This window comes from Rana temporaria, chromosome 4 (genome assembly GCF_905171775.1).
Source record: "Rana temporaria chromosome 4, aRanTem1.1, whole genome shotgun sequence".
In the NCBI taxonomy this organism is placed as follows: Eukaryota; Metazoa; Chordata; class Amphibia; order Anura; family Ranidae; genus Rana; species Rana temporaria.
Genome location: NC_053492.1, coordinates 280,113,398 through 280,140,972, shown reverse-complemented (window position 1 = coordinate 280,140,972; position 27,575 = coordinate 280,113,398). Strand labels below are relative to the sequence as shown.

Genomic DNA, 27,575 nt, shown 5'->3' with positions numbered 1-27,575 from the left:
AAATACTGCAGAGGTGATCAAATACCACCAAAAGAAAGCTCTGTTTGTGGGAAAAAAAGGACGTCAATTTTGTTTGGGTGCAACGTCGCACGATTGTGCAATTGTCAGTTAAATTGACGCAGTGTCATATTGCAAAAAGTGCTCTGGTCAGGAAGGGGGTAAATTCTTCTGGGGCTGAAGTGGTTAAATAAACTTTTTAAACATTTTTTTTTACAGAAAATATGCACGTGACAAACAGTTGTGCTAATATCATGAGACAGTTGTAAATACTGTCATTTTTCTTATCCATTATCTCTTCTTCCATAAAATATATAGGGGCAGATCCACAAAGCGAGTACGCCGGCGTATCTACTGATACGCCGGCGTACTTTCAAATTTCCTGTGTCGTATCTTTGTTTTGAATCCACAAAACAAGATACGACGGCATCTGGGTTAGATCCGACAGGCGTACGTCTTCGTACGCCTTCGGATCTAAGATGCAATTCTTTGGCGTCCGCTGGGTGGCGTTCACGTCGTTTTCCGTGTCGAGTATGCAAATTAGCTATTTCCGACGATCAACGAACGTACGAGCGGCCGTCGCATTCTTTTATGTTGTGTCTAGTCATTTTTTTTCGGCGTATAGTTAAACCTGCTATTTGGTGGCGTATAGTTAAACCTGCTATGTTAAGTATGGCCGTCGTTCCTGCGTTTAATTAGATTTTTTTTTTCGTTTGCGTAAGTCGGGATGGACGTAATTTACGTCCACGTCAAAACAATGATGTCCTTGCGACGTCATTTAGCGCAATGCACGGCGGGAAATTTAGGGACGGCGCATGCGCAGTTTGTTCGGCGCGGGGACGCGCTTCATAAAAATGAAACACGCCCCCCAATTTGAATTCCGCGCCCTTAAGCCGCGAGAGATACACTACGCCGCCGTAACTTACGGCGCAAATTCTTTCAGGATTCAAACCAAAAAAAGTAAGTTACGGCGGCGTAGCGTATCTCAGATACGCTGCCCCGGGGCAGATCTTTGGGGATCTGCCCCATAATGTTTAGGGTTTATAAGTAATTTTTCAGGCCTAAAATTTGCATTTTAATAAGTGAACGCAAATTGCCAAAATGGCTCTGGTAGTGTAAAGGTGAAATGTAATGCCATCATTTAGGTCCAAATTCTTGGTAGTAAATATAAATAATCTTTTTTTAAACTGTTTAGACAATGACATACATATTGAGAGGGTCAATTCTTTCCTCATAGGACATGTCTGCCACAACCAGTACAAATCACTGACAGGCCGACAGATGCCACGGCTGTATACACTTCTGAACAGTTACTGTACATGCATACAGGTACTGTTGAGTGGCCCTGGATAAAAACTGTCTGAATCCAGAGCTGCTCATCTATATGTGCTGCGGCATCTGTCAGTCTGTCATTAATTTGTACAGGGTGATGGTCACGGCTGTTCGCAAACATTAGGCACAGAATTACACTGATATCTGTCAGTGTATGGCCCTCTGCACCCATGTGGATGAGCCCCTAGAGGCACCGGTGGCGTTTACAATGACTTTAAAATGCAGAAGAATTCTTGTAAAGAAAATTAAAAAGGAAGAAACTGAAAGATATGTGAACTTATAAGCCCAGAAATACTGGAATCTACCACGAATCTATGCCCGATCACAATTTTAGTTTTTTTATGTTTTGGTACAATAATTTCTATTTTACTTTTTTCTCCATAAAATAGTTGATTCAGTTCAATTAATTAATGTGATAACATTCTTTCAGGTGCTCTACAGTACATCCAGAGTGTATTCTATGATGGAATGAGTGCAGTTAATCAATTTACAGAAGGTAATGTCATGTTCTACAGATGAAGTTTATCTATTTTTCCTTTTCTTTACTTGAATTATTAGTATTCCTACTTGTGCATGCATATTTGAGATATAGAAACGTTTCATTTGTTTACTAATTTGAAGTAATCGCTTCAAACTTTTTAAATCACTACAACTCTACTGTCTATTTCTCCAGATACTCTTAATTACTCTCAGAATCTGTTCTACGATGGACTTGATACAGTGTATGATTTCAAAGAAGGTAATGTTATTCTACATACAAAAGGCGCATATAACCTGGAGAAAACTGTATAGAGTTTATGACCAAATTAAATATTATCTTTTCAAATATTTGAGCATATCTGCAAGTATATAAAAATATAAAACTGTGAAGAAGAATGCCCATTTACTGTTTTTTACATTAGTTGAGTGATTATTTATGGAAATTACTTAAAGCAATACTGACATGTTATCGTTTATATTTCTTATGTTTTTTAACTGCAAACGATCTGAAATTGCTAGTTAAAAATAAATGTATGCATCCATATTTGAAAATCTACAGTATGGCCTGGATTCACAAAGCACTTATGCCGACGTATCTCAAGATACGCTACGTAAGTGTAAATATGCGCCGTCGTATCTATGCGCCGGACTTTGAAACCAAGATACGCCTAAAAATAGGCTTCATCCGACCGAGGTAACTTTCCTACACCGGCGTATCATGGGCGCATATTTACGCTGGCCGCAAGTGGCGCTCCCATTGATTTCTTATTCAAATATGGAAATGAGGGAGATACGTCGATTCACGAACGTACGTGCGCCCGGTGCATAATATATGCGGTTTGCGTAAGTTGTACGTCTGACATAAAGTTATTCCCCATATATGAGGCGCAACTCATGCTAAGGTATGGACCAGGGAACACAGCCGTCGTATTTTACATCATTTACGTAGTACGTGAATAGGGCTGGGCGTAGGTTACGTTCACGTCGGAGACAGTGATCCGTCGTATCTTAGGGAGTAGTTCCGACGTGATTCTGAGCATGCGCACTGGGATACGTCCATGGGACGGTGCATGCGCCGTTCGCTTTAAGTACTTGTATGGCACTCGGCCCATCATTTGCATGGGGTCACGCCTCATTAGCATGGCTCACGCCCACTTCCACCTATGACGGCTTACGCCAAGGGGAACCCAGCGCAGTTTGGGAGGCAAGTGCTTTGTGAATTCGGTGCTTGCCTCTCTGCGCTGCTTCGGCGTAGCGTATTTTAGATACGCTACGCCGGCATAAATATGCGCCGATGTATGTGAATCCGGGCCTACTGTATGTGTTTAGTGGCTTTCTCAATAGGTTTTCCATCTGCTATGCAGGCATAGAATTAGGTTCTAGGATTCCTCATGACCTCTTGGGTTGATCTCAGCTAGCTGCATAATCCGGGGGTCATAAACATTCCATTCTTCCCACTAAGTATGTCAATATGCTCCCACTGCCTTGTGTTCTTCATTCTCCTTTGATAGGCAACGGCATTTAGTATACCAAGTAACAAGTGGCTGATAAAAGAACAGGAGAGAGGAGGATTAAGATAGGCATATGATGACCCTTTTATACAATGAGTTCTAAGCAATATAATAAAAGTAATTCCTACAGTAAACTCCCTGTGAGAAATGTACTACATTATTCTCCTTACATTCTAGAATCATCTTTACCATCTCTATTTAATGCCGTGGAAGTAAATTAAACTAACTTTGCAAGTTGGCATATGTATAATATAAAGAGTGTGCATACACAATTTTTACTTGTAATGTAAAACTGTTTAAAAAAGTGTGTTATAATGCTTTACTGTAGGGCAGCCTATTTATTTGATTGGGTTAAATCACAACATATCAAAAATAATGCATGCAGCATTTTCATTATTGCAGCATGCTGCAACATATCGCACATTAGTGCAACAGTAGTTCAGGTGTACTAGGGATGTGCATTGGGTGCTATTCAGAATAAATGGCACCACAGTGCACCGACATTAGGAAAGATCATAAAGGTAACCTATACAGATTTAGGGTCAGTTTAATTTTTTAATTTTTTTTTCTTTAATCTGTTTTTACTATATGCATACAAAATATGTATTACAAATACATATTTTAAACATGGCAAAGGATCGATCTCCAGAGCCAGAGCCAGAGCAGCAGACTCCTTCTGCTTTAAGGATCATTTTCTCTAACTTAGAACCTAAACAAAATTAGAACATAATTTACAGTCAGTTGGATGTACCCTTTGTCCTCTTCTATAAGTTGAAATTGTAATGTGACAATCCCCCCCCCCCCACACACCCTCTATAATATTGTATTGCAGTGGTGATTAATAGAACTATAGGCTGCCACCAGCTCTCTTTAAGAGAGTCTGACTATGCCCACCCTTTATGTCCAGCTCTGCCATTCATACAAGCCATACTACAGGATCTATGGCTTTTCAAAGTCTCTATTTGTTAATGCATATGCATGCCACTTATATAAGCACGTATATGCCTTTTAAAAAGTCACTCTGAAATTAGTATTAATATTGTTGTTCTCAAACCAGTCTTGGACTGAAATGACTTCTGCATCATAATTATGCCTTAACTTTTAAGTTAAAAGATTTTCTCTTTTATCCTATCTGTCTTTCCAGTTCAGTGTAATATTTTTATACCTGCATGTTTGACTTCCAATAAACTTGTGTTAGAAGTAAATTATTTTGCAGACAACATTGACCATATATCCAATCCCCTCATAGGAACCGAGCTAAAGTGCATTCTAGGGAAACTGAAATATGAAATGGATAAAACCTCTGTCTGGAACATTCACTGACTAAAATTACCCTAACTGTACACACGACTAGAGATTAAAAGTATTTTGGGTACAAACATAAAAGTAGTACAAAGATAAGGTAGATAAGAAATAAATAATAGCAATTAGTAAGGAAGATTCACATGGACATATTGGTTCTTCCCCTCAGAAGGCTTAAAGGATCACTAAAGGAAAACATTTTTTTAGCTAAATAGCTTCCTTTACCTTACTGCAGTACTGGTTTCATGTCCTCATTGTTCGTTTTTGCTTTGAAGTAGCTGTAATTCTGCTGTGATCTCCACACTTCCTGCTTGTCTGGCTCCTGATGAAAAATCTCATGGCAGCTTTTCACTGTGGTCCAAGCTGTGTGTCTAAAACACCTCAGAACCAATCAGATTAATTTTAAAAACAAAACACTGCCCTGGATTTGTTTGTTTTTGTTCTGTGGGTCTCTTTACTTCACAGAAACATGAAACCAGTTTAAAACCGAAAGTGAAACTAGAGGAACATTAAATGATTGAATTTAATCTATTTTTAATCATTTTTAAAAGGAATCAGTTAACTTGTATGTCTCTATAACCTGTAAACAGTCATTTCAGCAACAAAAAAAATTCCTTTAGTGACCCTTTAACTATGCTATGTCTACCAAGGTCACTAGGTGCTAATAAACATATTCAATTCAGATCAAATTGAACCTGACCTTTTCTCTTAATGTAGTCACATTTGGATTGGTTGCTATGGGAATTTGCACTTTAACTTAATTATCAGTAGAATGTGCTGACTGAGCAACCATAAAGGAAAAGGATACAATGTTGTTTTAAATAATTAAAGTCCTTTGTTCAATGGTGGATAACATCTTATAACAAAAGCAGCATTAATGCAGTATATTTATTAACGTGTGTTACTTATGATTTGTTTATTTATTTTAAATGTATTCTTCAATTTATCTAAAAACATTAACAAAGAGATCAGCTGAATTTTCCACAGGCACCTTATTTTAGAGATTTTCTTTTTAGATATCCTTGTTATAAAAGCCATTTCACAAAGATTATAACATAGGTTATTGCTCCTAAAAATACTTTTAGCTTCAGGCGGGTGCTAACTTTGAGTTTCAGCAAGTTGTCTAGTGAGAAGAGAGACAAAAGCAACCACTTGAAGTAGTGATACAATAACATACAGTGAGATATAATATCAATTAATGTGTATAAAAAATCTTTCAACTGGTAAATTCTGATTTTATGTAACAAAAACAATATTTCAAGCTCAGTAGTATTTATGTTTGGAAATGTAATTAAGCTCAAAAGTATAGTTATATTAAATAAATTAAATAAGTTAAAACACCTAATCAATATTAGTGAATTAATCCTTATGGAAATTTTGGCTAAGTAAATGTGTCTTGGTACAATATTCTTGAAGTCTGAAAATTTTGAATTTTAAATCAAACCCCACTGAAGTCTATAGTGGATGTATCTTGAAAATGTATTCTGGCTATTTTCAAACCTAATAAGTAAGTGAATGGCAAAAAATGGGAATGGAAAGCTTGGCGCTACCATGGAAGATATGTAGCAAACCAAACATTAAAAATAAATTAATTGTTTTAAATAGCATACAGTCGGGAAAGGGTCACCCTTTTCACGCTACTTGAAGGACAACAAGTAGCACCAGACATGGTGGAAGCCACATAAGATGTAATGTTGGCAGACCAGCACAGGTGGAAGCAGCTGGTAATGGTGGTAGGCCAGCAGAGGGGGGGCACGAGTTAGTAAGGGTAGAACCATTTTTTTATAAAACTGAGCTGGTCCACAGTATCAGGGGACAAAAAATATTTCTGTTAACCAGTACCCACAAAGGCCAATTCTGACATTTCTCTCCCACATGTAAAAATCTGTATTTAAAGATTTAAAAATAGCTTTAAAAATATTTACAGGTTGCCAGTTTAGAGTTACATAGGAGAGCTAGTGTTAGAATTATTGCTCTCAGTATAAAGTTTGTGTTGAAACTTCACATGTGTGGTGGAAACACCATTTACATATATGGGTGTGACCTACGTGGGCATTTTTTTTTACACTGTCCCTGATTTTTTTGATCGCTTTTATTCCTATCACAAGAAATTTAAACACCCCTTATGATAGAAATAAGGCATGATAGGTCCTTTTTATGTAGGCATCTGGGGTCTATAACACCCCAGATATCTCCATTACTATAAAAAGCATGAGATCAAAAACAAAACATTGATCTCTGCTTTCCAGGAAAATGAAAATGGCAATGTTTATATCTGCCAGAGCCAGAAGTGATGGAATGATGTCGCTTCCAGCTTTCAAGGATCATAGAGATGACTGGAGACCATCTGGTCCATGGCCAGCTCTGTGGTAACCAGAGGCTGTGGCAGATCAGATTCTGGGCCTCCAGATCACATTGGAGAGCCCAGAGAGGCGCTGCTAGGCCTGCAAATGCAATTCATTGTGCTAGTATGGCTTTTACATTGTAGGGAATCATCGGCTGAAAAGAAAACTGCAGGCATCATCCAGCTATCTCCATTTCAAGTCCAGAAGATCAAACTGCACTGGGTTTGGTTCAAGGGTTTGGAGAAGTTAAAAAAGATTCTGAACCCGACTGAAATCAATGTGAGCTGAATCTGTAAAATAAAAAATGCTAACTTTTTAGGCTAATAGGCAAAGGGTTGTAAAAAAAATATCACGGGGAGGGGAATATGTAGTACCAGTGCAAAGAATGTTTAGGAAAATGAAATTCAGCCAGGAGCAGTATTTTTTTTTATTACAGCACTGACATTTACAAGGTAAAAAGGGGTTCTAAATTACCTTCAAATTACATTTCCCATCAGGCTGCTATAAAAAATAAACAATTATTGACCATTCTAATCCACCTGACTTAAGTTCAGAGGCCAGGAAGTACAATTATGATAGTCAGTTGCTATGTCTGCATTAGTTAGCTATTTTTCCACACCCATGCACAACACAAAACCATAGTTCATCCCTATTGACATCATGGAATATTGACGTCTCCAGAATCCTCTCACCAATCCAATGGTAATTAGGTAAGTATACTGGTGTCAACAGTTGTGGAATTCACAGTTGTGGGCTTCACAGGCTGGGAATCTCAGTGTAATCCTGAGCAGATCCCAGGGATCCAGTGCGCAATTAGGAATACCATTCCACAAGAACTAAAGCGTGTTTGACCCTCATGCGACATGCATGGGGGTCCTTTCCTTCCTGTGAGAGTGGGAAATTTAGAAGGGGCACAGAGCATCACTTTATTAATGCTGTGCACTGAGCACTTCACAAGGGATAACCAAGAGAGACTTTGAAGTGTATGATTTTGGAACTGTGAATACACCTAATATTTATCACAGACCTATTTATTGTTTAATTTTGTATTAATTATTTATATGTATGTACTGCATCGCATTGTGAGAAAGTACCCACTTTGTGAAATATGTAAAATCTAATCTAATGTAAATATCACATCCTGTTTTCAAACACAAAATCTGTTTCTGTGATTCTTTAGATTCTGTTGATTACTTCCAGAGTGGGATTAACACAGTGACTGAATTTGGAGAAGGTATGATTAGGATCCTTCATTAGATAGATAGATAGATAGATAGATAGATAGATAGATAGATAGATAGATAGATAGATAGATAGATAGATAGATAGATATATGGAGTTAGAATTGTTTTCTGGTTCACCCGGACCAGACGGGCTTTATGCCGGGCCGGGGAACGGACGTAAACCTTCGTCGTCTCCACACCCACCTAGCGCTGGCCGGCCCTGGGGAGACCGGGGTGGTGGCCTCACTCGACGCCGAGAAGGCATTCGACTCGGTCGAGTGGGGCTACCTCTGGGCGGTGTTGTCTCGGTTCGGTTTCGGACCCCGCTTTCTGTCCTGGATACAGATGCTGTATGCCCACCCCAGGGCGCGCATTCGGACCAATGGGACCCTGTCTGCCTCCTTCCCCTTGGAACGGGGGACCAGGCAGGGCTGCCCGTTGTCACCGGCATTGTTTGCCCTGGCCCTGGAGCCCCTGGCTGCGCACATTCGGCGCGACCCAGGGGTCCGGGGGGTTAGGGTAGGTCCCCTGGAAGAAAAACTGTCCCTCTATGCCGACGACGCTCTGCTATACTTGGCGGACGCCTCCGCCTCTCTACAGAACGCATTGTCACATTTTGAGACGTTCGGTCGGTTTTCGGGGGTGCGAATCAATTGGGACAAGTCGGTCCTCCTCCCACTTCATCCATCGTTGCCACGAGTGGACACTCGCACTCCTCTCCGGTGGGTGGAAGACTTCACCTACCTGGGGGTGAGGGTGGGTCTCGAACCTGGATCCTACTTAGACAAGAATGTCCTTCCAATGCTGGACCTCCTGACCAAAAGATGCTCGACGTGGCGTAGCCTCCCCCTTACACCGGTGGGCCGGGGAAATCTCATCAAGATGGTGATACTGCCTAAATTGCTATACTTCTTCCGACAGACCCCGGTCATTATCCCGAGGTCCTTTTTTCGACGGCTCGACGCTATCGTGATGTCGTTCATTTGGGCGGGCAGCCCTCCCCAGGTTGCTAAACGTGTCCTCTATCTCCCCTTGTCCGGGGGCGGGTTAGCCCTTCCAAACTTCCTGGCCTACTACTGGGCGGCGGTCCTGGTAACGGTCCGGTGGTGGTTTTCCCAGCCACGACAGAACCCGGCGGTCACTCTGGAGGCGGCGGTACTAGGGTCCTACGCGGCCCTTTCCAACCTTGTGTTCCGAGGGCGCAGGGCTCATCCCTCCGTCACGGAACCCATGGCGACGGTGATAAGGGTATGGACGTCGTCTAGAGCTCGAATGCTTAAACCACAGACCGTATCCCCGCACACCCCGTTGTGGGGTAACCCGCATCTTCCCCACCTGAACACGGTCCCTGACCCGGTAGTCTGGGCTCGGCGGGGCGTCCTCACCCTCCGGCATGTGATGCCGGATGGTGTGGTGATGCCCTTTCAGGAGCTATGCCAGACCTATAAAGTCCCATCCTCCTTTAGTTTTAGATATGCGCAATTGAGACATGCCTTGGCGGCTCAGTTCCCGGAACCGGTGGTGCTCGAGTCGGACTCGGTCGAGCGCCTCCTGGTTTCGGGTGTTATGGGGAAACCCCTCTCATCCCTCTACTTAAGGTTCACGTTAGCATACGACACGGACATGACGCGCACCCTGGCCAAGTGGAATGCCGACATACCGGATCTGGACGAGGAGATTTGGGAGGAGTGCGTTTCTTCTTATCTTCCGTCCATGATTGCATCCAGAGACAGGTTCATCCAACTAAAACTTCTACACAGGGCCTACTACACCCCTCAAAAACTTGCTAAAATCTACCCCGCTAGGAGCCCGACCTGTACAAGATGTCTGGGGGACGAAGGCTCATTTATCCACATGGTCTGGTCCTGCCCCAAATTAGATGAGTACTGGAGGAAGGTGGCGGAGGTCCTCTCGGACCGCTGTGGGGTGGTGCTTGTGAAGGATCCAAAAATTTTCCTTCTGAGTTACCTGGGTGAGATAGAGGGAGATAGATATACTAAATTATCCATCACTTTCGCACTATTCTATGCCAGAAGGGAGATCCTACTCCGATGGCGGGGCTCTGAGCTCCCCACTGTGTCCTCCTGGCTGGCCACGATCAGCAAAGTCCTTCCCCTCTACCGGTTGACATACGAAAGCAGAAACTGCTCAGCGAAATTCGAACGCATTTGGTCGAAATGGATTGATTCGGTTGGAGACCCCTGATCGCATCCTCTATCATGTCTCTGCCCCCCGGGGGCGGGGAGGTGGGTGAGACCCCCCCATCCCCCCCCCCCCCGGCCGTGCCCGTCCCCTCCTCTGCCCCCTCGCTTCCCTCCTAAAAGGGGGGGGTGACGGGGCGGGATTGGCGGACGGGTGGCGCCTCATGGTGCCGTCCTTCATTGGTTTCAGCTCCCTCCTTGCAGTTTATCCCGCCCTAGACGTGGCAGGTATGTCCTCCCGCCAGGAGTATGCTATGTTTGTGTTGTACGTGTATGATTATCTCCAATTGCACTATGACCTTTGCACTCTCTGTACTGTCGTGTTTATGTGTGTGTTGTTGTTTGTCTTTTGAAAACAATAAAAAACTTATACTGTAAAAAAAGAATTGTTTTCAAAAAACTAAAAAATCACCAGAAACTACAAAACAATTCCTTTAGAATGCAATCACTGTTTGCGCATATATGGAGAGTTTATCCTCTGTTGAAATACTTCTAGTAAATTCTTAAGATTTTTTAATATGCTTTATTTGTTGAAACTAATGATAAGTATTTGTATTTTTTTCTTTTTTTCTTTGAACGGGAAGAGGCTTATTTAGCAATTATGAGATATTATGTATTGTTTTTCCACAATTGCCAATAGCCACTAGCAGGCAGTGAGCCATATCTGAAAGGCAGCTGAGCAGTCTATGTGCACTGCTTAGAAATCAACTGCTCAGAAAAGGTCACCAGATTGGCTTTTTAGAACAGGTTTAGTAATACAGGTATACTGTAGACTGTACTGTTGTTCTGTCTACGTAAAAAGTATAACATTGTTGCATAATACATACTTATTTAGGCATCCATTCTAAATGGATTTTTATCGGGTTTTTTTTGTTTTTTTTAAACAGATATAATAAGATATCAACATATTTTGAAGAACACTATAATCATACTTAAGAAAAAAACATTTCTCTCTATTACAGATTCTATTTAAAATGTACACTATGCTGTGGATTTTATCCCTGGCTCAGTCTAAGTTTAGAAAGCCAAAGATAATTTGAAATGAATATAATAAAAATAATTAGAAGTGTTTTATTATGAAAGGGCTAATAATTCATCTGTTCTTGTTTCAGGTGCTTTCGAGTATACCCAAGGTGTCTTCTATGATGGCTTTGATACAGTTAATCAGAAAAAAGAAGGTAAAAATATGCAAGTTCCCTCCTTTCCTCTACATTGGCTCTATGTATCAGTTTGTTCTTACCTATTGTGTCACAGCCAATCATATTCAGGCTTTCAAAGCAACTCTGATGCTGATTGGTAGACAAGAAGAAATAATTCCAGTTTTTAATAAGAACATGTTAATACATAAGTCCCATTTAAATTGTCATGTGAGTTTTTCCTCTAGACTAAATTAATGTTTGTTCTATATTGGTTACAAATTTGTAATGGTCTGAACTGATTTACAGTACTGTTAGCCCACATATCGGACAAACATGCACATACTTTTTTCCATTTATTCAGATATACTTCAATACCTCCAGGGCCATTTCTATGAAGGGCTCAATAGAATTACTGAGTTTGGAGAAGGTATTGCCAAACAATTTTATGGCTATGCCTGGCTTTTGCTTAAAATACAATCCAGCTAAAATGTCTGCTCAACTAATAATAAATTGCTTTATGTGTTCAAGTGTGGCTACCGTAGTGTAGTTTGCCTACTATAGTGCTGAATGGCAAAACAGAACTTTATTTTTGGCTCTTTAGGTCTCGTTGACTATGCACAGAGTTTCCTCAATGGCAGCTTAAATAGACTTAATCAGTTCCGAAAAGGTAACTAATAAATTCCGGCATTCAAAATATTCAGTCACATACAACTTGGACCTTTTTCAGAACCTACGCAGCATTATTTATAGGTTTTTAAACGATTTTGGATAGACTGTATGTAATAGCGAACGTTGCTGCCTTATCTTGTTCCAGAGCTACAGCCATAATCCATGTTAGTTCAATAAGTGTGTTATACATTGAAAATTCAATACTGTATATTGCTAAAGTTCTATTTAGTAATGACTATATTTACAACTATTTCTAGTGCTTCCAATTGCATATGTATCTGCCAATCTGTAAAATATTCCATTGTACATGTTCAACATCTTAGTAGTACTAACATAAGTATTTCAGCTTGACAGACTATTTGCCTTTTTACAGCCTGCCTGGAGCTTTTAAATACACCAGGAAAAGCAATATCACAGTTCAAATAGGCGATATAGAAATGTTTTATTTTGTTTTATTCAGCACGATTATATGAGTGCACTCATGATTGAGAAGTCATGATATCAATGACTTTTTTCCCAGTCCTACTTTTAGTGTTGCTACCTATGTCAAGTAATTAATATTCAATATAATGATAATATTATTATAATATAATTGTATAATAGATGACAGATAATCCCCCCCCCCCTTTTCTCTTTACCTCTCCCTTATGCACTACATGTGACAATTTTGTCTGTATTCCCTCAGACCTTGTTGAATACTTCAGCAGTCTCTTCAATGATTGGGTTGAAAGAAGCACTCATTTTGGAAAAGGTAATTACACAATTAAAGATACCGAAGAGCATTGGGTATTAATTAATACAATATAAAGTCAATATATAATTGCATGAATAGCTACAAATATGTACTGTTTTTACAAGTGAACTTTTCTTATTCTTATACCCTATGAGCCAGATTCTCGTATCTCTGCGCAATTTTGGGCAGGCGTAACGTATCTGATTTACATTACGCCTCCGCAACTTACACAGGCAAGTGCTGTATTCTCAAAGCACTTGCTCCATAAGTTGTGGCGGCGTAGCGTAAATCGGCCGGCGTAAGCCCGCCTAATTCAAATTTGGATCAGGGGGGCGTGTTTTATGTAAATCTACTGTGACCCGACGTGATTGACGTTTTTCCTGAACGACGCATGCGCCGTCCGTGGAATTTCCCAGTGGGCATTGCTCCAAAGTACGCCGCAAGGACGTCATTGGTTTCGACGTGAATGTAAATGACGTCCAGCCCCATTCACAGACGACTTACGCAAACGACGTAACTTTTTCAAATTTCGGTGCGGGAACAACGGGCATACTTAACATTGATGCGCCGCACTTATGCCACCATATAGCAGGGGCAACTATACGCCGGGAAAAGCCTAACGTAAACGTTGTAACTTTACTGCGTCAGCCGCGCGTACGTTCGGGAATTCGCGTATCTAGCTAATTTGCATACTCGACACGGAATTAGACGGAAGCGCCACCTAGCGGTAAAAAAAAATGCAGTTTAGATCCGACGGCGTAAGAGACTTACGCCTGTCGGATCTAATGGATATCTATGCGTAACTGATTCTAAGAATCAGTCGCATAGATACGACAGGTCAGATTAGGACTTACGACGGCGTACATGGCGCTGCACCGTCGTAAGTCCTTTGAGAATCTGGGCCTAAATTCTCATGTAACTGGCTCATGTAAAGTGCCACCTGGACAAGAAGCATCTCTGAATATCCTGCTGCTGGTTTACTCTAATTAACGTTTATTAACACAACATGTAATCAGAAGAAACTTTTATTATATTTGCACACTCTGGACCAGAGCAGAATGAGGGCCAAAAGGGACCTAGACAAGGCTGTTGTATTGACCCCCAACCTTTTCACAATATGGAGTACAATGAACAGAACAGCACGGCATACAGTGTACACAAGTGGGGATTTTATGACAATGCCCTGTCAAGTCAGGGATCTCTGATCCTCTCTGGGTATCAGCAAGTAAAGAACACAAATAAACTACCTGCAACAAAAGACTGGTCTCCACATGTGCCAGACAGGATAAAAGGTGTCTAATTAAGTCTCATAATTTTGGAAGCGGACTGGATATTTCAGTGCTAGCACCCAAGATAAAGATACCAAAGTGCACCCTTGCTGACCATTGATTGGACAGGTTGAGAAATTTCCCTATAACCTTAAACATAAGGGCAGAGAAATCATAGCTATCCATAGCCTTAGGGTTTCCTTCTTTTCATCCATGGAAAATGCAATCAAATGGTGGCTGGTGGTGTGTATGTGTGTGGAAGGGGAGAAGTTGTTGCAGTTTTCTTCCAACTGAGAGATGAGGCACAGGGGTTGAGCTAAACAAATGTAGTAAAATTTTAATTTCAATATTTTTTATTGGTTATTAAAAAAAATCAATTGACATCTGACATCTTACAGTAAAGCAGCATCAATAATGTAAGCATTACAAGTGGAGCTTACAATGTATAACACATGTGTTAAGGCTAGCCGCAGGCTAGCCTGTGTTTGTAGGAGGAGTCAGAGGGCTATTTATCCCTCCTCCCCTCTAATCTCCGGCGTCGGTGGGATTTCTGGGTAGCTGCGTCACTTCCGGTTTCTTGCACGTGTGATGGTTCCTCTTCTAGGGCTCATACCTTTCCTCGTGCTGCATCTAGGGGGGTTGGGGGCGCTCCCCCCGTCCACATTGCTCTACAGTGCAATTCTCGCCTGGCTATACGCAGGCACGGGGGGGTCGCCCACTCGCAGTCCCGGAGCTTTTGCCAGGCCATCCACCACTTACAGGGCATTGCACGCTGCCTCGGCTCCATCTGCCTTTTAGGGGGCCACCCGCTTCTCCCGGTACTCGCGCCGGGGGAGGGGGGCCGCACTTACACATGCTGCCAGGGCGCTGGCTATTGTGAGGGGGGGGCGCCCGCCGCTTCTCACCGGTACTCGCGCCGGGGGAGGGGGGGCCGCGCTTGCACACGCTGCCGAGGCTCCAGCTTTGTGAGGAGGCCGCCCGCCCACTTCTCCCGATACTCGCGCCGGGGGGGGGGGGGGAGGGCTGCATACATCCTCTTTCCCTGGGCACTATCCGGCATCAGAGCAGCAGTGCACCTTGTGGCAGTGCTTTTCTCACGCCAGGGGAGGGGGTGGACCGTCCGTCCATCTGCCCGCCCACCCACGTTGCCTGGGTGCTGTCTGGCATCTAGGAGGCCGCCCGCTTCTCCTGGTGCTCACGTCGAGGGGGGGGTGTCCGTCCCCCCACCCACACTACTCTGTTCAGCCACTGCTAGGGCTCTGTCCTGCATCAGCAGGGACCTGCCGCCTGTTTCTCCCGGAGGCAGAGTGGTAGCACGATCGGCCGGGGGTCTAAGGTTGGTGATGGTTAGCCTATGGTTCACATGGTGCTGGCTTGGGGGGTGGGGGGAGACGAACCGGATGCCTCAACAGGGGGGGGCGTCCATCCTGTCCTCCATGGCCGTTGCTGCCATGGGGGGCATCTACCACTCATCCCAGGCACACGCTGGCAGCATGGGGGACACATCATCTACTCCTCCCGGGGGCACACTAGCAGCATGGGGGGGGAGGCTGTCCCCCGCATCTCCAGGGGTCTTGCTGGCAGCATGGGAGAGGGCTGTCCACCCACATCTCCAGGGGTCACACTGGAAGCAGGGGGGAAGGGCTGTCCACCCACATTTTCAGGGGTCACACTGGCAGCATGGGGGGCTGCCCACCTTTTCTCCCGGGGCACGCTGGCAGCAGGGGAGGGGTGGTCCACACACTTAGGGGGTCACTCTGGCAGCATAAGGGGGGGGCGGTCCACCCACGTCTCCACAGGTCACGCTGGCAGGTTTTCTGGCAATATGCTATTTGTCAGATCCTGTCCCTGCGTTGCAGTCTCTGCATTTTCTGTTGTAGCGTTTCCGCCCTGGCTGTTCTACCCCATGGGTTTTTCTGTCATAGCGGATGTGTCAGTAGTATGTTTCTGTCAGAGCGGTTGTGTCAGTACTATGTTTCTATCATAGCGGATGTGCCAGTAGTATGTTTCTATCATAGCGGTTCTGTCAGTAGTATGTTTCTGTCGTAGCGGATGTGTTGGTAGTATGTTTCTGTCATAGCGGATGTATCAGTAGTATGTTTCTGTCATAGCGGTTCTGTCAGTAGTATGTTTCTGTCATAGCGGATGTGCCAGTAGTATGTTTCTGTCATAGCGGTTTTGTCACTAGTATGTTTCTGTCGTAGCGGGTGTGCCAGTAGTATGTTTCTGTCATAGCGGTTCTGTCACTAGTATGTTTCTGTCATAGCGGATGTGCCAGTAGTATGTTTCTGTCATAGTGGTTCTGTCACTAGTATGTTCTGTCATAGCGGATGTGTCAGTAGTATGTTTCTGTCATAGCGGTTCTGTCACTAGTATGTTTCTGTCATAGCGGATGTGCCAGTAGTATGTTTCTGTCATAGCGGATGTGCCAGTAGTATGTTTCTGTCATAGCGGTTCTGTCACTAGTATGTTTCTGTCATAGCGATTCTGTCAGTAGTATGTTTCTGTCATAGCGGTTCGGTCAGCAGCGTGTTTTTGTAGTAACTGTCATGCCAGTATCATGTTTCCCGTCTTAGCGTGTTCTGTCATGGCGGTGCTGTCAAACATCATGCTTCGGTCAGCGTCATGCTTCTGTCATGGCGCTTTTTGCTATCACTGCCCTGTCGTTAGTGTTTCTGTCACAGCAGCTCTGTCATGGCGTGTTTCTGTCATGGCGTGTTTCTGTCATGGCGTGTTTCTGTCATGGCGTGTTTCTGTCATGGCGTGTTTCTGTCGTTGCACAGGTTCAGCTTACACCAGTAGCCGGTTCATCTTCGCTCATTCTTATGTCTCATCATTTTTCATAGGTTGCTTTCCTGGTCCAGTTGGCTAGGGCTCTCATCTCGGGATCTGTCACGTCCACAGATCCATTCGTGCTGAGGGTTTTTCATTTTTCAAGTTGATTGTTGACCTCACTCTTCTCGCCTGTCATGTCTTACCATGCATTGCTTTGCATTTCGTTTCACCTGCAGGACTATCCACCACGGTCTGTGGGTACACGGGTCCTCAGTGTTCTGTTGCGCGGCAGGTCACTTGCGCTCACTCACGTTATTCGCCGGGGGGGGTCGTCAGGTTCATTCACATGCTGGGGTCCCTCCGTCACTGTCTTCATACTCGGGTAGGCACAGAGGGGCTTGTGTTTCTTTTTGGGGTTCTACTCCAGCGTGGTTCGGTCACATAGCTTGTCGGTGCTATGCAGTCATGGCACACGAACAGCCTTGTAGCTTCATGTGTTTTTCTTTGTCTTGTCATACCATTCTTCCGGGTATAGTTAGCCAGGGTGCGCATCTCAGGATCTGTCACGTCTACAGATCCATACGGGCTGAGGTTTCGTTTTTAAATGATTGATTGACCACAATCTTCTCGCCTGTATACCATACGTCATACGTCCACGTTCATTCTTACGCCTATACATCTACCCACCACGGTCTGTGGGTACATCGGCCCTGAGTGTTTCGTTTTTAATTACCTGTCTCTGCGCGGCAGGTTACTCGCGCTCACTTACTGCTTACACTTATCACATAGACTTGGGTGGGATCTGTCAAGTTCATGCACGCGCTGAGGTCTGGTCATTTCTGCTCACGTCTTTGGCCCAGGCAGGTACAGAAGGGGGGGGGGTGTCCCATGTTTTGTTGTCTGTTGTCTTTTCTTCCTGTTTTCCTAGGGTTGGGCGTGCCGCACGATCGGGGATGACACATTTTGGTACATCCTGGCTGCTCCACGTGGGGGTTCAGAGCATGGTAGTACTCCGTCACTCGGGTTGGTCCGTACTTGACTTAGCAGAGCGGTAAGTCAACAATGGGTTTCCTTTTCCGGCCACAGCAGGGTAGGCCGTACGTTTCAGTTTGTGTCCAAATTCCATCCCAGTTACTTCACATACCAGCATGGAGCGTGTTCTGGCCTTTCCTACAAGGATAATTTTATCAGGGTTCTCGTTCATGAAGTCGTCACTTCTTCTCTGCTCATGGTAGGGGTCTGGGCTGTTCTCTTGTTCATAGGTTGCCGGATCGTCGGGGCAGGTCTGTCAGTCCAGGTTTCCTTGTCCAAATTCCCAGTCTGTTCCTAGGTGGGGGGTCACAGGCACTTGGGTAGTTTGTGTCATGCCATGTCTGGTTCTGTCTGTGTATCGTTGCCTATCGCTACTGCGTGTTGGCCTCATCCGTCAACATCAGCTACTCCTCTTTCGGGTAGCCGGCTCTCATACCCCTTCCCTCCTATCAGTTTGTCCTTTTTGGCATCTCTCCCTCTCACGTCCCCTTACCAGGTATAGATAGTTAGGCCAGGGGTTGTGGGTGTTTGACAGGGCTACTGGTCTTGCGTCCTATTGGATGATGTTTGCATTTCACAGGGCTCCTCAGGTCGGCCCTTGTTCCATTCCCCCACGTATCTTCTCACCATCAGCATTCGTGCCCATGTCTGTGCTTTCGGGAGGGAGGCTTAGTCTATCAGTCCTGGGACGGTCGTTTGGTTTCTGGGCAGTTGTGTAAGTGCCAACGGATGGGGGGGTTCCTTCTAATCATCGGTTCTTAGTACGCTGGTTTCTGCTGTAGTCACGGATGCTAGTCGTTCTTTGAGACTGTCCGGGCATGCTTCCCTACCGGACAGATGGTTCATGCCCTTCCACTTTTCATCACACCTACTTCCGGGTCTTTTTGCCCACTTATAGGCGTACTGTCTGCAAGGCCAATGGCACACCTCAGGCCTGGGTAGTTAGGATGTCGTATTCCTCGGTGAAGACTCTGACTACAAGTGTTAAGGCTAGCCGCAGGCTAGCCTGTGTTTGTAGGAGGAGTCAGAGGGCTATTTATCCCTCCTCCCCTCTAATCTCCGGCGTCGGTGGGATTTCTGGGTACCCACCCACCCGTTCCCCCTTTTTTCAATTTTGTCTTTTTCATCATTTATTTCTTCACTTCACTATCACTTCGGGGTATGCCCACTTATAGGCGTACTGTCTGCAAGGCCAATGGCACACCTCAGGCCTGGGTAGTTAGGATGTCGTATTCCTCGGTGAAGACTCTTTTTTATTGGTTATTAAAAAAAATCAATTGACATCTGACATCTTACAGTAAAGCAGCATCAATAATGTAAGCATTACAAGTGGAGCTTACAATGTATAACACATATATAGTTTAACATATATAGGGGGAAAGTTGAAGAAAATTATATTGTTACACAGTCCGACTTATACAAAATGTATTATGGTCATTATTTTGTTACTTGACTTTATTACTTGTTTTATACCATTCAGTCCATCGTTTCCATCTGGAACTCATATCTTCATAGTTACCCTGTGCTCAGGCCCGGATTTCCCACAAGGCCACTGAGGCCAGGCCTTGGGGCGGCAGGGCGACAAGGGGCGGCAGTGGCATGGATTCATCTGACGCCCGTAACATACAGTTAAGGGTGGTAAGTTATGGGGGAATCCGCTCGCTCGTTAACAAGTGATTGCGGCGATGTCGCGGAAATCACTTCTAAAATGTGTGCTCCCGACCATCCTCCCCCCCCCACCCCACATACCTCTCTCTGCTGGCTCTGTCTTCGGAACTCCATCCTCCCCCCGGCCACGAGTCTGTCTCCTGTTCCTGCTGCCGATGTACACAGTGAGAGGGGAGAGCTGTGCTCTTCTTATCTCAGCTGTGACAGGAGTTCTAGCACAATGCTAGGACTCCTGTTTTGGAGGTAACAGGGTCAATAAAGAGAACCTGTCACCTCCAATTGCTATCACACAGGGAATTGTTTTCTCCTGTATGATAGCAAAAAAGTGAAACAAAATGATAAAAAAAAAAAAAAATAATAAGAAATAATAATTAAATTAATAAAATAAAAAAGTAATTAAAAAGTAAAGAATAAGAAAAATAATAAGAAAATTATACAAAAAAAAAAGTAAGCGACAAGCTATAATAGTAGTTTGGTTGGTGGGGAGGGTGTGCATTGCGGAACCTGGCCTTGGGGCGGCAGGGAGAGCAAATCCGTCCCTGCCTGTGCTGCCGCGAACATTAGCCCATAGGTGGCGTGGGTGTTAGTTGTCTCCACTACCTCTTTTACTGAGGGCGGTTTTATGTTCTTCCAGTGTCTCATTATTGACAATATAGTGCTAAGGAGAATATATGTGACTATGGTTCTTGAAGCTGTTGCAATCTAGTCTACACCTAGGGATACCTAGGGATTAAGAAAAAAAAAGAAAAACAAATCTTGATTGTGCAAAGAATTGTGGGAAAAAATTACAACTTCAAAAAACTCACCATGCCTCTTTCTAAATACATTGGAATATCTTCTTTACAAAAAGGGGTCATTTGGGGGGTATTTGTACTTTTCTGGCATGTTAGGGTCTCAAAAAATGAGATCAGGTCGTCAGTACTTCAGGTGTGATCAATTTTCAGAGATTGGCACCATAGCCTGTGGACGCTATAACTTTCACAAAGACCAAATAATATACACCAATTTGTACTTGTTTTTACCAAAGATATGTAGCAGTATAAATTTTAGCCAGAATGTAAGAAGAAAAATTACTAATTTGCTAAATTTTATAACAGAAACAAAGAAATTTTTATTTTTTTACAGAATTTTCAGAATTTTTTATTTTAATAGCGCAAAAAATAAAAAACCCAACGGTGATCAAATACCACCAAAAGAAAGCTATATTTGTGTTAAAAAAAAGACCAAAATTTCACATGGGTACAGTATTGTATGACTAAGTAATTGTCATTCAAATTGTGAGAGCACCAAAAACTGAAAATTGGTCTGGTTAGGAAGGGGGTTTAAGTGCCCAGTGGTCAAGTGGTTAAAAGAACTTGTACCTCAGTAATGCTATCACATACGGTAGTTATCAAGTTAACTCCATTGTGATAGCAAGACTATTATGTGAAAAAGGTGGAAAATAAGTGTAAAAATAACATAATATATTCAAAAATCTTAGATTGTATGCTCTTTGAGAGCAGGGACTGATTTGAGTGTGTAAAGCACTGCATAAATTGTCAGCGCTATATAAGTATCTGTAATAAAATAAAATACATGTAAAAAAATTATTTACACATACAAATGCACGCCAGTAAAAAACACATACATACATAAATGCAGATTGTTCAAGACTTGAGCTGTAAAGGCTTAAAAACAATATCTGTGGAGAATTTTGGAGCATATCGATGTTTATCAGTGTTTTGTGCACAGTTTTGAAGTGTGACATATTTGGCATCTATTTACTTGACACAGTAAATAGTAATTGTATTTTTCAGTAGAAAACACATTCAAATTATTGTTAATACACACACAGTAATGGCATTAATTAAGAAATATTGGGTTTGTGTGAACCATTTGAATGTATTTTTCTATTAAAAATGTTATTTTTATAAACAGCTAGCAAAAAATTGTATAACTTAAAGCAGGGCTTCACCCAAAAGGTAAAGTTCCACTTTAATGCCTCCTCCTCCACTCCTGTAATGAAAATGGCGTGGCCTCTGCCGCCAAATCCATACCAGACACTTATCCAAGCATGCAGCCCGGCAGGTCAGGAAAGGAGGGGACAAGCGAGGGCCCCCTGAACCATACTAGGCCACATGTCCTCAACATGAGTGAGATGGGTGCTTTGGGGCAGGGGGGCTCTTCCCCCCATTCTAATGCACCTTGTCGCCATGTTGATGAGGATAAGGGCCTTGTAACGGAATGACCCGGAACAAACAGAGACTTTGGAAGGATGAGGGGTACTCCTGTGCCAGCGTCATTAATAACTCTTATGTCTAGCGTCACCTTATGTCCGATAGGGCCATAGGGTGACTGAGAAATTATATCCTAAATTACAGGACAGGGGACATTACTGATAGCTCATATTGCAGGAGATTGCAAAGTGTTGGTTTATTCTATGACTCATCTCTCTGTGTAGACTGTTGACATGCTAATTGAGTCTGGTCCAGGATCTCTCATTATGTATGCTAATAACACTGTGTGAAGATGCTACTGATGATAGATATGTGTTGTGAGTTAGCAGGCTAAAGGTCAGACGTCTGACTTAAGGAATGTGTATTGTGCCATTGAATGACTTATTGTCGGAGACGTCTGGGTGATAATTAACTCCTCTATGTAATTATCTAAAAGATAATGTGATTGAAGCTCATCGTGTGATGTATGGGTGGGGTGTGGTTTTGTTTCTTTGAGTACTGTAACATGCTGTAACTGCTTAAAAGCTGAGAGTGAACCATTAAAGTTGTCTTGCATTTGAAACCAGAACACAGAGCTGTGTGTCTCGTGTCTGGGGGGAATTCTTATGGGTCGTGTTCGTTTGCCTGATTGTGGAGTGTCGATAAGCTGTCATGGGTTGATGGAAGGTCGTAAACGGTGGTGAACGTTACAGGCCTCATCCCCACAACCATGGCCGGTTGGTTGTGGGGGCCCCCCAAATCCCACCCCCATGTTAATTAGTATCGGGTGCATAGTACCCCTACCCATTCACCAAAAGAAGTGTCAAAAAGTAATAAAAACACAGAGACAGTTTTCGACAGTTCCTGTATTAAAAAATCAAAAAACAATGTTCCCCGATGTGAATCCATCTTCAATCACGCTGCCCGTCACTCTCGCTGACATGGAGGCAGTCTGCCTACTGCAGGCACCTCCATTTGACAGCTGGTTTATAGGATGGGGCCACCTGGCAATGTCATTGGTTGCACCGCCCCCCTTGTGATGTCACAGACCTAGCATGCACCGGTCCGTGACATCACAAAGGGGGTGGTGCCACCAGGTAAAGTTGACAGGTGGCCCTGCCCTTCCCTATAAAAGTACTGTCAAATGTAGCAGATAGCTTCCATTTTGGAGAAAGCTATTTTTTTTGGGTGCAGCGGACGGCATCATTGACGATGGATTTACATCGGGGGACACTATTTTAATTTTTTAATAAAGGATTTGTCAAAAAACTGTCTCTATGTTTTTCTTACTTTTTGACTCCAGAGCACCCATCTCCCATGATGAGGGCATGTGCCCGGGTATGGTTCAGGAGGGGGGCGCTTGCTCGCTCATCCCCCTTTTCTGACCTGCCAGGCTGCATGCACTGATAAGGGTTATGGATTTTGAGGGGCACCCCACGCCATTTTTTGACATTTTTGTATTGCCAGCATTCTTTTCTTTACATTCATCTGTCAGTGGGAAAGCCCACTGACAGATGATGATTCATCGGTTGTTAAGTACGCAGTTTAACAACCAGCTATTCTTCATGCAAAGTTCAAATCATTCTGAAACGTTGGAATTCGTTAAGAAAATTAATAAACAGAACAAATTTTTACTAAAACGAAACTAAATTTACCGAAAATGAAACTAAACTAAACAAATTCCAAAACCAAACAAAACTAATTCCATAACGAAAAATAAAATTAGTAACATAATGAATCTATCCAAAACTAAAACAAAGAGACAAACACCCTTCCCAATTTTATGTGTTTTAATTCCTATATGTGTCCTGAAAGGAAGCAAGGGGAAATCCCTCAATAGGGTCACATACCACTGTAATAAAAACTGGCAGGTGTCCCATCCTTTCCCCACTATGTCAAAAACTAAAAAAAAAATTGTCCGGAGCTTGATTTTATTTAAAAAAAAATGATTCATAGTGTACATATACAGTATTTCATTAAAGTGAGCACTCCCCTCACATTTTTGTAAATATTTTATTATATCTTTTCATGTGACAACACTGAAGAAATTACACTTTGCTACAATGTAAAGTAGAGAATGTACAGCTTGTATAACAGTGTAAATTTTCTGTCCCTTCAAAATAACTCAACACACAGCCATTAATGTGTAAACCTCTGGCAACAAAAGTAAGTACATCCATAAGTGAAAATGTCCAAATTGAGCCCAAAGTGTCAATATTTTGTGCGGCCACCATTATTTTCCAGCACTGCCTTAATCCTCTTGGGCATGGAGTTCACCAGAGCTTCATAGTGGAGTCCTTTTCTACTCCTCCATGATGACATCACGGAGCTGGTGGATGTTGGATACCTTGCGCTCGTCCACCTCTCATTTGAGGATGCCCCACAGATGCTCAATAGTGTTTAGGTCTGGAGGCATACTTGGCCAGTCCATCACCTTTACCCTCAGCTTCTTTAGCAAGGCAATGGTCAACTTGGAGGTGTGTTTGGGGTCCTTATCATGTTGGAATACTGCCTTGCAGCCCAATCTCCAAAGGGAGGGGATTGTTCTCTCTGCTTCAGTATGTCTCAGTATATGTTGGCATTCATGGTTCCCTCAATGAACTGTAGCTCCCCAGTGCCGACAGCACTCATGCAGTCCCAGACCTTGACACTCCCACCACCATGCTTGACTGTAGGCAAGACACACTTGTCTTTGTACTCCTCTCCCGGTTGCCGCCACACATGCTTGACACCATCTGAACCAAATAAGTTTATCTTATGTATCATCAGACCACAGGACATGGCTCCAGTAATTCATGTCCTTAGTCTGCTTGTCTTCAGCAAACTGTTTACAGGCTTTCTTGTGCATCATCTTTAGAAGAGGCTTCCTCAGCCATGCATACCAATTTGATGCAGTATGCGGCATATAGTCTGAGCACTCACAGGCTGACCCCCTGCTCCTTCAACCTCTGCAGCATTACTGGCAGCACTCATACATACATTTCCCAAAGACAACCTCTGGATATGACGCTGAGCATGTGCACTCAACTTCTTTGGTCGACCATGGCAAGGCCTATTCTGAGTGAAACCTGTCTTAAACTGCTGTATTGTCTTGGGGTCACTGTGCTGCAGCTCAGTTTCAGGGTCTTGGCAATCTTCTTGTAGCCTTGGCCATCTTTATGTAGAGTAATATATTTTTTTTCAGATACTCAGAGAGTTCTTTGCCATGAGGTGCCATGTTGAACTTCCAGTGACCAGTATGAGAGAGTGAGAGCGATAACACCAAATTTAAAACACCTGTTCCCCATTCATACCTGAGACCTTGTAACACTAACGAGTCACATGACACCGGGGGGGGGGGGGAATGGCTAATTGGGCAAAATTTGGACATTTTCACTTAGGGGTGTACTCACTTTTGTTGCCAGCGGTTTAGACATTAATGGCTGTGTGTTGAGTTATTTTGAGGAGACAGCGAATTTACACTGGTATACAAGATGTACACTCACTACTTTACATTGTAGCAAAGTGTCATTTCTTTAGTGTTGTCACATGAAAAGATATAATCAAATATTTACAAAAATGTGAGGGGTGTACTCACTTTTGTGAGATACTGTAAGTTGGAGCATTGCATAATCTTTAATCGTCAATGATGTGAAGCACTCATACCCCTCTTGGTGGCTACAGATCAGGAGATGTATGTTGCCAAGGCTTTAGGACACTTATCAAAGGCTTTAGGACACTTGGAAAATTGGGCAATGTTCTTTTTACACATGGCAAGTAAAATATATTTTTTAAATAGAAGCAATAATGTGATATGTTAAAAGGGTTGTAAAGTAAAACAAATTGTTTTTTTAAATAATAAACATGTTAAACTCCACTGTGCAGCTCGTTTTGCACAGAGTGTCCCCGAACCTGGTCTTCTGGGGTCCCTCGGCAGCTGTCTCGGCTCCTCCACGCAAGAACTCAACGCCTTCATGTGAGCGAGCTTGCATGGTGTTGAGTTCCTGCGGGCGCGCTCCCGTGATATTGCCGCTCACTGTATCACTTGTATAGCTTCCTTTACCTTAGTGAAGTCCTCCTTCACTTACCTCATCCTTTGATTTTGCTTTTAAATGTCCTTATTTCTTCTGAGAAATCCTCACTTCTTGTTCTTCTGTCTGTAACTCCACACAGTAATGCAAGGCTTTCTCCCTGGTGTGGAGAAAGCCTCTTGAGGGGGCGGGCAGGAGGGTCAGGACGTGCTCTTCTTTGTAGATAGAGAAAGGAACTGTGTATTGGTGAGCGTCCTGACTATCCTGCTCGCCCCTCAAGAGGTTTTCTCCACACCAGGGAGAAAGCCTTGCATTACTGTGTGTAGTTACAGACAGAAGAACAGGAAGTGAGGATTTCTCATAAGAAATAAGGACATTTAAAAGCAAAATCGAAGAATAAGGTAAGTAAAGGAGGACTGCACTAAGGTAAAGGAAGCTATTTAGGGAAAAAAATTACCTTTACAACCCCTTTAATGCATAGGATGCATTAAGGTGAAAAAACATTTACCTTTACAACCACTTTAATGTTAACATGTACCGCACTGATATATACTGTATGTAATCTTTTTTATTCATATTATTGTTTTGCCTACTTTTCTGTCGCACAGATATTGTTATTTATGTCCAGCATGGCTTCAATGAAGGGGTTAACAAGTTTAACAAGCTGAGAGAAGGTAATTTTATATTAATATTATACAGGATATAAATAATGCCAATAGTTTTACATTGCAACACTTTACATTGTAAGGGCAGACAGTACAGTTACAATGCAATTTAATACAGAATCAAAGGTCCCTGCTCATTAAAGCTTACCATCTAAGAGAAAAGGTCAAGTGATACAAAAGTTAATAACTGTGGGGGATGAGCTGAATGAGAAAATAAAAGAACAGTTGTTGGGTAGAGGCAAAATAGGCTTCTCTAAAGAGAAGGATTTTCAGGGATCGTCTAAAAGTAGATAGAGTAGGAGACAGTCAGACAGGTTGGGGTTCCACAGGATAGGAGAGCCTTGGAAAAAGTCCTGAAGGCGAGCATGGGAGGAGGTGATGAGGGAGCTGGAGGGAGGAACAAAGAGCATGATCTTGTTGGTATTTTGAGACTAGGTTAGTGATGTAGCTGGGGGCGTTGTAAGTTGTTGTTAGTATTTTGAATTTAATTTGATGAGTGAGCAGAAGCCAATGGAAGGAATGGCAGAGAGGAGTTGCAGACACTGAATGGTTGGGGAGGTGAATGATTCTGGCAGCAGCTTTCATGATGGACTGAAGAGGGGATAGCCTATGTGAACATAAGCCAATGAGGAGGGAGTTGCAGTGGTAGAGATGAGAGATGACCAAAGAGTGAATTAGAAGCTTTGTGGTGTTATCGGTTTGGAAGAGGCATATGTTGGAGTAGGTTGAGTCAGAAAGTTTTGGACAGTGATTAGATGTTGCGCCGAAAGGATAGTTCAAAGTCTAGGATAACACTTAGTACCATGGTGTGTGGGACAGGATAATAGTTGTGTCATCGATCTTGACAGAGAAGTCAGGGGAAGAGGCTCATAGGGCACAAAATATTATGAGCTTGGTTTTGGATAAATTTGAGCCTGAGGAAATGGTGTGACATTTAGGCTGATATGTCTGCTAATAGTAAATGAGGGATGCGTGTGGAGACTAATGGAGTGAGAAAGTTGCTCAGTCAGTTTTAGACCAGACGTTCAAG

At 43.1% G+C, this 27,575-nt stretch overlaps 1 protein-coding gene across 1 annotated transcript in view; it reads left to right on the top strand.

The window, feature by feature from the left end:
- The window catches only part of LOC120935716, a 112,161-nt gene that overhangs the window by 58,662 nt on the left and 25,924 nt on the right, over nt 1-27,575 (top strand). The window contains exons 9-16 of the mRNA XM_040347775.1: nt 1,760-1,825; nt 2,003-2,068; nt 8,148-8,201; nt 11,504-11,569; nt 11,892-11,957; nt 12,132-12,197; nt 12,885-12,950; nt 26,489-26,554. Coding sequence (XP_040203709.1) covers nt 1,760-1,825; nt 2,003-2,068; nt 8,148-8,201; nt 11,504-11,569; nt 11,892-11,957; nt 12,132-12,197; nt 12,885-12,950; nt 26,489-26,554 — 516 coding nt within the window. The remainder of the gene's footprint in view (nt 1-1,759; nt 1,826-2,002; nt 2,069-8,147; nt 8,202-11,503; nt 11,570-11,891; nt 11,958-12,131; nt 12,198-12,884; nt 12,951-26,488; nt 26,555-27,575) is intronic.